General features: G+C 53.3%; 6 protein-coding genes across 6 annotated transcripts; 1 reads left to right on the forward strand and 5 right to left on the reverse strand.

Moving 5' to 3' along the window:
* Positions 1-848: 848 nt before the first annotated feature.
* CHGG_00247 (uncharacterized protein) lies at positions 849-1,185 on the reverse strand (the record flags this gene model as incomplete). Its single annotated transcript, XM_001219467.1, has 2 exons — positions 849-946; positions 1,131-1,185. 2 exons carry the CDS (start codon positions 1,183-1,185, stop codon positions 849-851), a joined length of 153 nt encoding a protein of 50 aa, XP_001219468.1.
* A 2,237-nt stretch (positions 1,186-3,422) lies between these two features.
* CHGG_00248 (uncharacterized protein) lies at positions 3,423-4,082 on the reverse strand (the record flags this gene model as incomplete). Its single annotated transcript, XM_001219468.1, has 3 exons — positions 3,423-3,522; positions 3,652-3,875; positions 4,029-4,082. The coding sequence occupies 3 exons, from the start codon at positions 4,080-4,082 to the stop codon at positions 3,423-3,425; spliced, it is 378 nt and encodes a 125-aa protein (XP_001219469.1).
* A 1,026-nt stretch (positions 4,083-5,108) lies between these two features.
* CHGG_00249 (uncharacterized protein) lies at positions 5,109-5,748 on the reverse strand (the record flags this gene model as incomplete). Its single annotated transcript, XM_001219469.1, has 2 exons — positions 5,109-5,350; positions 5,673-5,748. 2 exons carry the CDS (start codon positions 5,746-5,748, stop codon positions 5,109-5,111), a joined length of 318 nt encoding a protein of 105 aa, XP_001219470.1.
* A 603-nt stretch (positions 5,749-6,351) lies between these two features.
* On the forward strand, positions 6,352-6,834 carry CHGG_00250 (uncharacterized protein; the record flags this gene model as incomplete). The annotated part of the gene is made up of 1 exon (XM_001219470.1): positions 6,352-6,834. One exon carries the CDS (start codon positions 6,352-6,354, stop codon positions 6,832-6,834), a length of 483 nt encoding a protein of 160 aa, XP_001219471.1.
* A 1,777-nt stretch (positions 6,835-8,611) lies between these two features.
* CHGG_00251 (uncharacterized protein) lies at positions 8,612-9,605 on the reverse strand (the record flags this gene model as incomplete). The annotated part of the gene is made up of 3 exons (XM_001219471.1): positions 8,612-8,849; positions 8,914-9,270; positions 9,355-9,605. 3 exons carry the CDS (start codon positions 9,603-9,605, stop codon positions 8,612-8,614), a joined length of 846 nt encoding a protein of 281 aa, XP_001219472.1.
* Positions 9,606-10,691: 1,086 nt separating this feature from the next.
* Positions 10,692-11,953, reverse strand: CHGG_00252 (uncharacterized protein; the record flags this gene model as incomplete). Its single annotated transcript, XM_001219472.1, has 4 exons — positions 10,692-11,000; positions 11,202-11,395; positions 11,498-11,711; positions 11,912-11,953. 4 exons carry the CDS (start codon positions 11,951-11,953, stop codon positions 10,692-10,694), a joined length of 759 nt encoding a protein of 252 aa, XP_001219473.1.
* Positions 11,954-12,894: the final 941 nt, after the last annotated feature.

The following is a 12,894-nucleotide window of genomic DNA, read 5'->3' on the forward strand; positions in this document are numbered from 1 at the left end:
GGAGTTGTGGTTGTGGGTACATGTATGGGAGGTTGGGTGGGGGTGGGAGGGTGAGTAGGAGGCGGGTGGAGAGGTGGAGGGTGAGGGTGTAGGTGGTGTTGGGCTGTTGCCGTCGTCGTCGCTGCTGCTGGGCCCCGCGGCCCCTGCAGCCGCTGCGTACCGGCCCATCACCTTGAGTGTGGCGAGTGTCATGAAAGAGAGTAGGTACTCGTCGTGGGAGCAGTGGCAGTCGAGGAGGCTGGTGAGGGTCTCTATGGCGTGCTTGTTGTCTGAGATGACAGATTCGATGGTCCGGGCGTTGTTGTGGGAGTTATTTGGGAGTGTGTTGCTGGTCGAGAGCGTGCAGCCGTGAGCGGCGTTTGGGAAAAGGCGGGCGAGGAGATCGAGGGTGGTAGTAAGACAGCAATCGAGCGGCGCCGGGATGCCGTTGCTGTTGGTGCTCCTGTCGGTCGGAGGGTTCCAGTCAAGGGAAAAGTTATGAGTGGCCGAGAAGTCAGCGTCTAAGACAGAGAGTGGCAGGTCGCCGAAGATGTCAGGTGTGGAGACGATGCTCTGGTCGTTGGTTTCTGGCGAGCTCGATTGCTCGCGGTCCATTATCATGTGGGAACCAAGGCCCAGATCGAAAAGCTCGCTGGCGTCGTTTCCTGGGCCTGTCATCGGCGGTGACCCTTCCGGATCGGCTGAGAGGGTACTCGATGAAATGTAATTCCACATATCAACGTCTGGTCCGCTACAGGTCCCGGGAGTTGCGGTGACTTGAACCGTGTGGAGGTGAGGGTTGATGTGAGAGTCCAACGGGAATCCGGTATGTAGCGAATGTCTCCTCCCCATCAGTCTGTCCCGGACTGCTAAAGCACCGCGGGTTCCGCCAGTGAACCCAGTCGAGCCGGGATGATTTCTACCGGCCGGGGCACGGGCTGGCCCGGGGCTCCCGATACCGAGCCGGCTGTTTCCGATCCAGATTTGGGTCGCGTCTATTTTGGACGCATTGGATGAGGTGCGGCCAGTCCGCCTCGATACCATGTAGATGCAAGCCACCCCTCGGCGCGCACACCGCGCACATGTTGGCTTCTCCTTGCTGCATCTGACTTTCGAGCTGGCACAGTCAGTACAGCTATCCCGTAACTTACGCGGGCCTTGGGTGCTGCCCTGGCCGACAGATTGTCGAACCGCGCTATCGAGCATTACGAAGACCAAAAGAGCCCATGGAATGGTAGGCAAAGAGATGGTGAGGGATAGGTGCTTCAACCAAGTTTACCGGGGAGCTTGGTGTGTAGGATATATAGGCACTACGGCTTCAACACCCTCCAGACCCTGCTCTCCATCTTCAACCCTTTCATGGCGAAGGCACCTTCATTCGGTTGCAAGGAGAGACATCCCTTACCAGAAGGGTACATATCGCTACCACGCTCTGCAGGCGGCATCTATGACCTAACCACTGAGGTTTGGCCAAAGTGTCTTAGAAATAAGACGGACAGATAAGTAGCCATAAGCGGAGAGGCTGATCCAGAGAGCGCTGGGAACCGTCAACTCAGTGGCGGAAGGTTTAAGCCGGGTCTCCGAAATGTTTCATCGTGTTCAGTTCTAAATTTGCCTATCAGGGTTCCCAACAGCACGTAGTTGCGCCGATCCCGTTTCGGAAGCATGCTCCAACCATAAGTGCTGCCAAATGTCTGCAAAGGATTTGATTCGGCCAAAGGAGGTCCGACGAGACTGGCCTACCAATGGCCCTAGCGATGTAGAGTTCAGCCAGCCCGGGGCCATGCCAATCTTCCATATTTTAACGATGGTATGGTCCCTCCGTACCCCGGTTGTGACTTTGACCCCCCCCCCCCCCCCACCCCTGGAGAAAGCCCTCGGAGCATATTCCTAAAATGGTGTGCATGCCTAAGAAACTTTCGGCAAGCACAACACCATCATGTGTCATTACGCCTTGGTTGTTTGCCAACTCTGTAGGACCTTCCATGAGCCTCAAGTTTGCCTTGTATTTGCTCCCTGAAGAACGCACAGCAACGGCGCATTGATTTGCTCCAGGGGTGCAGGGGTGCAGTAGCGTGATATCAAAAACCAGCTCGGACAGGTGATGCACATACGCATTGAATTTCTTACATTTCTCACACCTCGCTAACTAAACGAGCTGGAAGTCTTCCACTACAAGCCTGGGCACTTCCCGGTGATGTACTTCTTTTCCATTTGGCGAAGGGTATTCTCGGATCGGGCCTTTTCCTTTTCTCAAGCCTGAACATTCGTGTTACCATTCATTGCGGCTGCCGGGTACATACATGCATGCGCAGTGTCACGGATGATCTCTTGCGGCCCAGGACCAAAATGTGCCCATCCTGCGGCTCTGGTTATGATGCGCAATCCTGATCGCCACAAACGTTTCTATTTGATCCAAAAGGGGGGACACTGAGCCCATCGGTTACCATAGCACATTATTGACCTCGACTTCTGGTCTATAACTCACCCCGTAACAACCACGAGATGGGCTCTTCGCCCTGTACCTCGGCATTAACAACAAATATCACCGGTTCTCACCTTACATGTTGGCACAAAACCTATAGACGAGACTTTTGGCCGTAAAAACAACGTGAGAGCCAACACCATCCGCCCGAGGCATTGGGCGATGATCAAAACAGCGGCAAGCCTTCGGGATTGGAAGAGGCCCTCGAATTCCTTCGGGTCAAGCCCGGGATCGTTCACTTCCCCTTTAGCCAGGTCACAGTTATGTCTTCTTCTTAATAAGGACCTTGGCCGAATGACTTAACCACTGACAAGGTACCCTCACTCTCTTCCCTGGATCACTCTTAGATGCCATAACCGCGGAAGATCCACTGAATCTCGCATATTTGAACCACCGTGGTAGGTGAGAGACAGCCAAAACCCGGCCCGGTCATTCCGGACCGAGCAGGATACCTTGGTCAAATCGCATTCATAAACTTGGCCCCGTGTGCCTTCGTCAACAGGGGAGAAAGTTTCAGGCACCACCCAGTTTGCATTTTAGCCAATTTTTCCATTGCCTCAATGATGAGCAATTACTTGCAGACCCTTTTGACCTCGGGGGCACGACGTAGGCCGCTTAATGGCCAAGGCAGGTTTCCTTCGGGACTCTCGGCGAGGGCAAGTCCGCCACATCCCACTTTCAGCTCGGTTCCTCATTGAACCAAGCAACACTCACTGTTCGACCCCGCTATGTTTCTCGTCCAAACCACCGCGTCTGCGCCGTGAAGATGTCACCGGCCAGAACAAGGTTCCCCCGTTCGGACATCTCGGATCAGTCGTCTCAAACTTCCGCCTTCGATCTAAATATCCCGAGCCTACCTCTTGAGGTACCTAGGCAGCAGCCGAAGCCCAAACAGCGATTATCGGCGTCCCCGCCTTCCTCTTCGCTTCTCGGAAACGATGGCCGGGTTATGGCCCATCTAGAACATTGCACTGGCGCTCGATTGGACCAGTTGATTTCGGGATGTGACCAGAATCAGCTTGAATTGGCAGACTGACAACTCTACACGAACTGACCGCCTGAAAAAAAGGTTATTATTCTGAGGAACGCGTCCATGAAGAGCCCTTGTATACTGGCCTCAACCTTTAACACGTTGGCAGGCAACTCAAGCACTGTTTAGTGGCTGGGCAAACAAGTTTCATACTCACATTTCATCACGCTTAACTCCTTTGACTTCTTTTAGAATTCGGTTTCCATCCGCTTCCGGGTTATCGGTTCCCCATGTGGAGATCTTCCCAACCAACAACCCCCTCTCACTGGAGGCATCGAGCGGGGGCTGTCTCACAACCCCTCCCACAGCCAGCGCATCGGATTCTTCCCGCTTAGTTTCAAGGAGGTCTAGAACTTGCAGCGGAGAATACAAGGTTTGCCGCTATGTTTGGAAAGGCAGGATCACGCGGTGGAGCTGAGCGGAACGGGCGAACCGGGTCGTCTGCATACATCTCACACCACCCCGCTCCCAAGGCTCCCTCTGACTGACAGTCTCGCCCCATGGTATGGTGTTTCATGGCCATGGATCACATACACGACTCGCGGACCACCAACTTTGCCCCATCTTGCCAAAGTTCTCTACTATCATTGTGCTGCCAACGCAGAAACCAAACCATCGCCAAAGGTCGAGCACGGTTGGGGAACTGGCATACCTAGAGAAAGATGCCAATCAAGGGCCTAACAAGGGGGCAGTGGCGTCAACAAGCACCCTATATATAAACAGCGAGTGTCTAAAACCCTCTCTCTCGGCTTGGGGGTTGTTCACCACAGGCGTCCGAAATTTGCCTCATTTTTACAACTCGCGGCGGACACGGGGGTGCAGAGAGCCTTCGAATGACTCAAACCTTTCCGACGTCATGCAATTATTCTCGAATGAACCACCTCCCCCTTTCCCCTCATGCCACCTTCACTTCTCGTTTTCCTACGGTGGGATTCCTGCCGTAATGTACGTACTTTTACCGAGCACTATTATTCCCAAATAAACTCCACCTATACTCAAGATACCGCAGCGGGGTTCTGTAGAGGGCAACTACCGTACTTGCAGGCGGTTACGGTACCTTATTCAAGATGTCAAATAGTACCAGGTGGAAGCTCAGCATTATCATATGTAGGGCTGCATGTATGTTCACGCACCTTCCCCTAAGCACCTATTTCCTACATGATATCACATCGGTTTGCCTATCAAGATGTGGATCATTACCTCGCTGCATCCAGTTGAAGTCGGCTCCCATCTCGGCATGCGCCACCGGCTGTCCGAGGAAATCAAGCGGATTGGTAGTAATGAACGATTCCGATCTCTCGGGCCGGTTGGCGACGAAGGCGGGATTTGCAAGTCAATGATCGCCTGGCAGGATCATGGCTGTTATTACCGGATTTGTGGAGGCACCAAGCCTCGATCCTACCGAGACGAGGTTGTGTGACAGTAGCATGATCTACATCGGGAGAAGGTGGTTCAAAAACAGGAGTGTCAAAGACAAAAATGCTCTAAGCGAGGGACCACGAACCAGAAACAAACACCAACAGAGACGCCCGGCATCTCTGAGCGTCGATCAATCAGTACGCCTTTTCAGCTCTACACGACACGGGCGCCATCACGCTTCGTCTATCTCGGTACCTAGACCGCCTCATCTACCCAAGGAACGCCACCACAAAACCGGCCCACCCACGCGGTAAGCGCGATAAACCAGGTCCGCACAAGCTCGGTCATCACCCGATTCCCGCCTGATTCCTTGGACTCAGCCGCAGCCACGCCCGCCCAGTAGCCTCTGACAAAGCCGTACCCGTTGCCGATCATTTCTACGCGGGTTGTGCCTCCCATCCGGATTTCGTCCCCGCCGGGGGGCCGGCCGTGCTTACCTACCCAACCAACTCCCGAATGATGGCTTGCATGTCAGCAGCATATGGTCGATAGGGAGGGTTTAAGTGGCCACCATGATGAACTCGGCACTGCCGTGGTGAACGTTTTGAGGTCCTGGGTGGAGTCAGGGGCACGAATTTCGGGCGCCCGTGGCAAGGGTTCGTTCAAGTCGGTGGCAATGGCCAACGAAAGGGCCACCAAGGCAAAACGTTCTTCCTAGTACAAGTATCCGATTGTACAGACGTGGGATCGCTCAACACCCCCCATCCTGCCTTCTGACGGCCCGTGGCTCGGGCCGACAAGATTCGGTAAGCCACGTACTTAGCCTTGGACGGGAGTTTCCCATCTTCAGAGCATCAAAAGACGTGCCCAAGCCTCGCGCGAGGTTGACTGACATTGCCACGTCGTCGTGACATAATCTGCATGAGTCGGGCCGAGTATGTAAAGGTACGCAAGTAGCCGGTGCGGATCGCCGTATGTCTCGGCCGGATGTCAGCGAGCCACAATCCGGGCTACTGCCATTATGGTCCCTCTGTCATGCTTTGCTTACCATGTCCTCGGTCCTTCTCTTAATGGGGATCCTGCGGGTGCTTTTCTGGCCGAAATCAAAACCTTGGCCCGCTCTTTGTAAAGGGGTGGCGGTAACTGGTTCGCAGCCGTGGAGTTGTAATTGGACTAGGACGCCAACAAACGTGATCACAGATAATGCTAGTATGCCGTAGAAGTCCCCATTAAGACCCTATAAAAACAAAATAGCGTGTAGTTCGTGTCACAGCGGCCACGTGAAATCCCCTCTGGTTGCACTGCACCAAGCATTCTACGCCATGTTGACAAAGGCCATTGTTAGAATAGGACGCCCCTTGGACCAAGGTTGTTCACGTTGGGGCTGGAGCTCCTGCCAGTTAAGTAGTAACAAAGAGTGGCCTGCAACCATTGACGGTCATGACAACCATATTCTGCTGTACTATAAAACCGCTCTTCGTCCGTTCACCAAACCTCCATGGTCCAGGATACCGGTTATATGTCCCGGGTCTTACAAAAACAGACACAAATTAATGGGTCCTCAGTCGTAGCAATGAACGCCAACCAACACGTCAACAAACTTCAGGGAGGGGTCCCTTCAGGCCCCGGAACAACCCACGCCCCTTCCTGTAGCTGTTGCTTGGCATATCAGGCGTTGAAAACGAAGGAGAAGGTGAGAGCCATCTCAGGCACGCTACAAAACAACATTGCTACTCTCGAACCCTCGCCCGCTAAGGCCAAGTGTAAAGGAATCGTGATACGGCTCGCCGACTTGTGCATCCAGTACGAGGAAGTCGAAGCGGTGCTTATCCGGGCTGCTAAAACCGAAGCCTCGGCCCAACGTCAACAGGTGGTAGTCAAGTTGGCCGGTATCATGATGGCAAATGCGGGGAAGAAGCTCGATTTCCTGATTGAAGACGTTACCGAGATATTGGAGGAACAACGCAGCAGGGAGACCTAGGCAATCTGGGAGGAAGTTTACTGGTAGAACGAAGGTTAGGTGAGGAAGGTATTGTCATTGTAGAGAAGAATATTGTTTTCAAGGATCTACATATCATGGTAGTCTTGCTGCTCCCCATCCCAATTACTAGAAGAATGACTGTTGAACAGCCGCATCCATTTTCTGATTACATGTAGAATTCCCGCAATCGATGGCTACCTACATAAACTGTAAAGGATGTTAGCTTCTTCCCAATACCTTCCTTGCCAAATCCCGCCTTGTGAATTGCCTTTCTCGCGGGGAAGCCAAGTTTAGTATAACACGGTCTCCACAGCCAATAAATAGGTAGGTACCTACCTTACTTACATAGGTACACACGGTCCCATATCGTAATGAAGCCATAACCACTTAGGTACCTGCAACTTTTACTTCTACATCAGGAATCAGGCCCAGCGCAGGACACTTGCTCTACAATGCTGATGCTTGGATAAACACAAGGCTTGGTACGTGTTGACACGTTGATGTTATCGGACTGGCCTGCACGGTCTTGTGTCATGTTGCCCCCGGGTAGAGACGAGACTACTCGCTCAGCAACAAACCTTGTAGTGAACCGGGAAAACATGATTTGCACATCAAGACCTTTTAGTCACAAAATAGATATGGATGGCAATTCCTGGTTCGTACGTACGCGAATGAACAACTCACCCACAACAAGGTATTGCTCTGTGGCTAGTAGTCCTGTCCCACGGGGAGCCACATCGATTGGTTGCCGGCACCAGAGTGTTCGCATTCTCTTGTGGTATTAATACTCCACTGCCACATTGATCAACTCACTCGGAGTCACATCTACAAAAACCAACAATCTTCCACCAATACACGTACCGATCAGCCATGGGCGCCCTCGATCCAACTCACAAGGCCCAAACACCGCCTGGAATCCCGGATACCGCCAACAGGACTGGGGTCAAATTCACACCCAGTCGAACCATTCCGAGCATCAAAACGGCCGCTGACAACACAAACAAATCCACCAGCTCGTTCGACAACAAAAGCAAACCATCACCCAAAAAAAACAAGTGGACCTGCCCCTGCATCTTGTGCGGCTGCAGCATTCGGAACGGCCTTCCTGGGCACTGCTTAAAATGCCAAGTTACCTGCGTGGAAAAGAACTCTACCTTCTGACAGAAATCAACACGGATGGTGGTACGCGAGAGTTGCTATTAGTGGAGGGCTAGAAGGAGAATGTGGGCGACAAAGGAATGGGGGTTTCGGGGGGGAGTCATGAGCAAATCATGAAAATTGCATTATCAAGCGGATTAAAGTAAATTTCGTGGTTACATCTTTTTATTTGTGCCACATCCCAGAAAGTTGAAGCTGGTCGTTGGCATAACCCAGCATCTTGCTACTTCCCTCGGCCCTGTAGTTTCCATTATTAATAAGAAACCAGCAAGAGACTGGCAATGTTGGCAATATACAGTCGGTACCTTATATGTTCAAACCGCGCCAGATCTATCAGGGCGTCCGTTTTTAAGAAAAACACCTCGAAAACACCGCCAGTTGTAGGCCACATGCGCGTTAGCGCAGATGAAAGAAATATCGTGGCAGAGGTAGTTAATACTTTAATACTTTATGATCTACAATAAACTACTGTCGTGCATCAAGTCCACATAGAAAAAGGTATGCCCTGTTAGACTGCAGCTTTGCAGCAACTGGACGGCAACTGATCCCTAATCCAACGATAACCCCGAACTCGTGCCCCATCCCTCCTCCCCCCACAGTCGTCCCAAAACACCCCTTCTCACGTCGACAAGCTAACGCAGCCGTCAGCACTATCCTCCTGAAATATCCCCCCAAAAACCACCGCTTCGTCGATCGCATCCGGCTGGAAGCCGTTCTTGGTGATATCACCCACGCCGCCCACCGGTTTCTTGAGAACCCCGAAGTGGAACTGGCCCTGACCACTGACGTCGTTCTGAAGCACATCAGTGACGGCAGCAAGTGCATCGTTTCCTGTAGAGAAGAAGACCTGGGTTGTCCTACGACGGGGGAGTTAACAAACAGAACACATGAGTCTCGGTAACGGAAGAAGCGGGAACAAACAGTTGATCAAAGTCCAGCGTCAGCGCAAAGTTGTGGAAGACGCCGGCATTGAACGGGGTGCTGAAGAGGACGTCGCCTTGGTTGACGTTGCCGAAGAGCTGCAGTGTGTCTGGGTCGGCCGTGTTTTGTCCCAGGATCGTTCCCGTCTTCAACACAAACTGGTTGGTGCTGAAGTCCTGGCTCTCCAGGAAGGCGAGCTGATACTCGTGCGATAGGTTCAGCGGCCGCGCGTTGTCCTTGAGGACGCTGAAGTGCAGTGTCTTGACCCCCTGCGTGCTCGCGTCGGTGCCGTCATTGCTGGCCGGGATGAGCTCAGCGCGGCGGAAGGCAACCTGGTTGTTGAAAATGGACTGATCGCTGATTGACACAGCGATCGGATTTGCGTTGGCGTCGACATCGAACTGCAGCACTCCTCTGTCAGTAAATCAACGATAGAATTACGAGGCAGGGGGCGCGCGGACCAGTGACGCGGTGCTGGAGGGCAGGAGGCGGAGCGCTTGGCTGAAGGTGAGTCCTTCGCCGAGGACAAAAGTCTCGCTAAAGATGTCGTTGGGCACATCAAAATCGCTAGCAACCAGATTGCTGGGAACCCGACCGTCAAATTGGAGCTGGCAAACTTGCCCGACCACCAGAGGGGAGAGTAGGGCAAAAAGGAGTAAGGATGGGGGGGAAGAGAAGCGAGGAGACAGCATCGTTTTTGGAGGAACCTGTCCAAATGAGTGACTGTGAAGTAGATACAGTAGGTAGTTAGGTATTGGTTCAATGAAGGTTAGATCGATCAACAATGGAGGTTTCCATTTCTGATGCGATCCGACCTAACAGGGCCAGGGAATATTAATCTTTTTGTGTCTACGAACGACGATGTTGCCGCGGGCTCGGCATTCTCGGTCTGGGTAGTATTTCATGCATTATGTATGTCCCTGGGATGGGTTGATCGTCGTTGCGCGACGATCCGCGTGCGAGGCTTCAACATGTGGCTTCATGCATCATAGCCTGCGGTGTTTCAGAAAAGCTTGGACTGAAGGCAAGGCACCCGACCAAGAGGAGACGCTGTCGCTACCAATAGGATGTGTGGGTTTTCTCAAGGAGTCAAGTGGATCATGGCGAAAGGAAAAGTTGTTCTGTTCCGCGTTGGAGCCAGGGGAGACTACGGTACTGGTTGGTTGGGGCTTGCAGAAAGGAGACGGGAGGGAAACGTGTTTGGAAGCAGTTCCAAAGAGCCAAGGGCGTTGGTGGCAGGGATGTGTGATCCGTTGGACGTACGAAGCATACTGTTTGTTCATCATGTCATCAAGATTACCTAGTCGTCTAAGGGTGGAGTAAGAGTGGGAGAATTACATGATCCAAATCGAAGCGAGTGGCTGGTAGTCAAGTACCAAGGCCGAGAAGAAAAAGAAGAGCATGACCCTAGCCAGCTTGAGAAACCGCCCTCCCTTCCGCGGCCGCTTGAGCCGAGCGAAATCGCCTCCACTGGCTGGATGGATGGATGGAATTTATTTCGCCCGGAGGCACTGGGCCTAGAGGGCCTTAGCACGCTAACTACATCCGGATCAAATCGGTTTGCCTTTAACTCGTACAAGCCCCCTACTTCTTCCCTCTTTCTCGCTGCACCATTTACCTCTTGCCTTGGTTTCCATTAGGTAGTCATTTGGGGGGTGCTCGCTAGAAATTCCCTACAATATCATCGGTAACGGTCAGGAGCACCCGGACGACATCGACGCAGTCAACCTGGTGGTTAGGGCAGGTCCCAAAAGCTCATGGCCCATGGGAAGGTGTGCTCACCGAAAGAGCGGAATGGTCAGGAAGTCTTCGTCATTAGGCCCATCGACGACGAAGTCGCAGGGTGTGGCGCGGTGGTCTGAATCCGCGGGGGTCTCGCAAACGTCCAGCCAGAACTGCTGAAACCGGGCGTCAAATTTGGTCTTCTCGAGTGTGTCGATGTCAATATCGCAGTCCAGGGCCTCCCGCTTGATAAAAGACAGCAGGGCACCCTTCATGTACATGTCGCCCAAAAGTGCGCCCTCGCATTCGACGCATTCGTCAACGATGACAGGTTTGATGGATGCCAGCTTGTGCGAAATCACATCCTATCAAAAGATCAGCTAACAGCCTTAATGAGAGCCCCGAAAGCTCCGGTGCCCTGGAGGGAAGCGCTGACCACTGTACCCCCGCCAAAGTCGGCAATCATGATCGTGTCCCCGCACTGTTGTACCCAACTCGTTAGCCTTTGCGGTCGTGGGAAGAGGAGATGGTGGGCCGCGGGGGTCGGCGAAAGCACATGTGCGTACCTTGAGTTTATGCTTCGCGGCCAACCTGGGAATCGTGGCGAGGGCTGCGGCCTCGAACTCGGGGATAAAACCTATGGTTGCGCGAGGCCCGTTGGTGAAAGACAACATGTTGGACTGTTCAATGGCGGTCCTCATCCCCGTCGTGGCCGATTTGTCCCACACCGCGGGGACCTCGAACTGGATATGTAGGGCGGCTACATCCGCGGGCGATAGGTTAACGCGACGCAGACGGCTGCCAAGTTGTACTTCCCAAGCTTCCTAAAAACGCTGGAGGTATATGGTCATCGCCGAGACACCATCCAGATCAGCCTCTTCGAGCCGCTTGCGTGAGGCCTCGACAACGGCCAGACGACCTGCTCGTAGGGTACCATGGGCCAGTGCGCCCTCTGCAAGCGCCAGCTTGGACAAGTCCAGCTTGGTTTCGCCTTGTTCGGTCCGGATGTCGTCACCCCAACTCTCCTTGCGAGTCCGTGAGCCTATGACCGTTGGCTGCAAATCCTGTTCCTGGAGCTGTATCGATGCGGCTGAATCCGTGGGTTGGTCGTTGGGTCTGAGCAAAATGAAAGACGCTCCGCTCGTCATATTCCCATGGCAACGTCAGTTCTTGTCATGTTCTTGAACCTGTCCATTGCCAGTAATGCTGAGGCCAAACACTGAAGACCAAAGCCGAACAGGATGCTGAGTAAATGTCTTAAAATGCGTGCACTTACCCCGATGTCGATACCGACGGCGAGTTTGAGGGATGGCGCCATGGCGGTGACCCGTGGTTGATGTCTCGAAAGAGAGAGTCTTGGCTTGGTAGACGTCGCGAGCGAAAAGAAGATGTGCAAGATTTGACAGAGGCTGGCTGGGGTGGTGCACTTGGAGGGACTTCGAGGAATGCCTCCGCACTTGCCCAGGGTAAAAAAGTACGAGTAGGCAGCGCTGTCCCTAAGACAACTTCCGATGGTGATTGATCAGTCGATGAGAACGACGTGCAAGGTTCAACGCGCGGTTGCTTGGTCCAGCGACATAGGAACGGTGTGTGAAACCACGCTAAAGTCTCAACGTCTCCAGAGCGGCAGACAGCGACAGCGGCACCGCATGCATGCCACCGGCAGGGGAGGAGACATCAGGGATTCGAACATATACGACACGGGGGATTTGTGAGTGGCTGGTCTTATGGAGGCGCGGAACACCGCCGCCTACATTTGGTGATCTTACGAGGTCACTCCAAGTCACTGTGTATGGTGTTTGATGTGCAAAAAGACTTGCAGATTCGTCTTCGAAATGTCCTATGGAGTACGTAGCGTTGCCTCAATAAGGATGGTTACCGCACTGTCGAAACACCTCAGAGCCCTCCCATTTGCCACGTTGTGATGGTGCCTGGCTTGACCCAGATGGGCATGGCCCAAACGGCAGGGTCCACAATGACACCGGATATCCATCCAGCACGGTGTGTGCATATATGCCCATACATGTACGTTGTACACATACACGGGATGCTCAAGCCTGATGTGTGGTCGCACGAATTACAACTGGTTGGCCACAGGCACCAATGGCCGGAAACGGCCAGATTTTGTCATCACATTGTCCCGTTGGCGGGGATGAAGCGGAGCGGAGCACTGGCAATCAGAAAGGGGGTCATTTCATCGCCCGAGCACACAAAAATGCTGTCCTTGGGGTTCTCGACGCTTGCATCCAGCTTGTTTCC

The sequence above is a fragment of the Chaetomium globosum genome, genomic scaffold, assembly GCF_000143365.1.
Source record: "Chaetomium globosum CBS 148.51 scaffold_1 genomic scaffold, whole genome shotgun sequence".
NCBI classification, from domain to species: Eukaryota; Fungi; Ascomycota; class Sordariomycetes; order Sordariales; family Chaetomiaceae; genus Chaetomium; species Chaetomium globosum.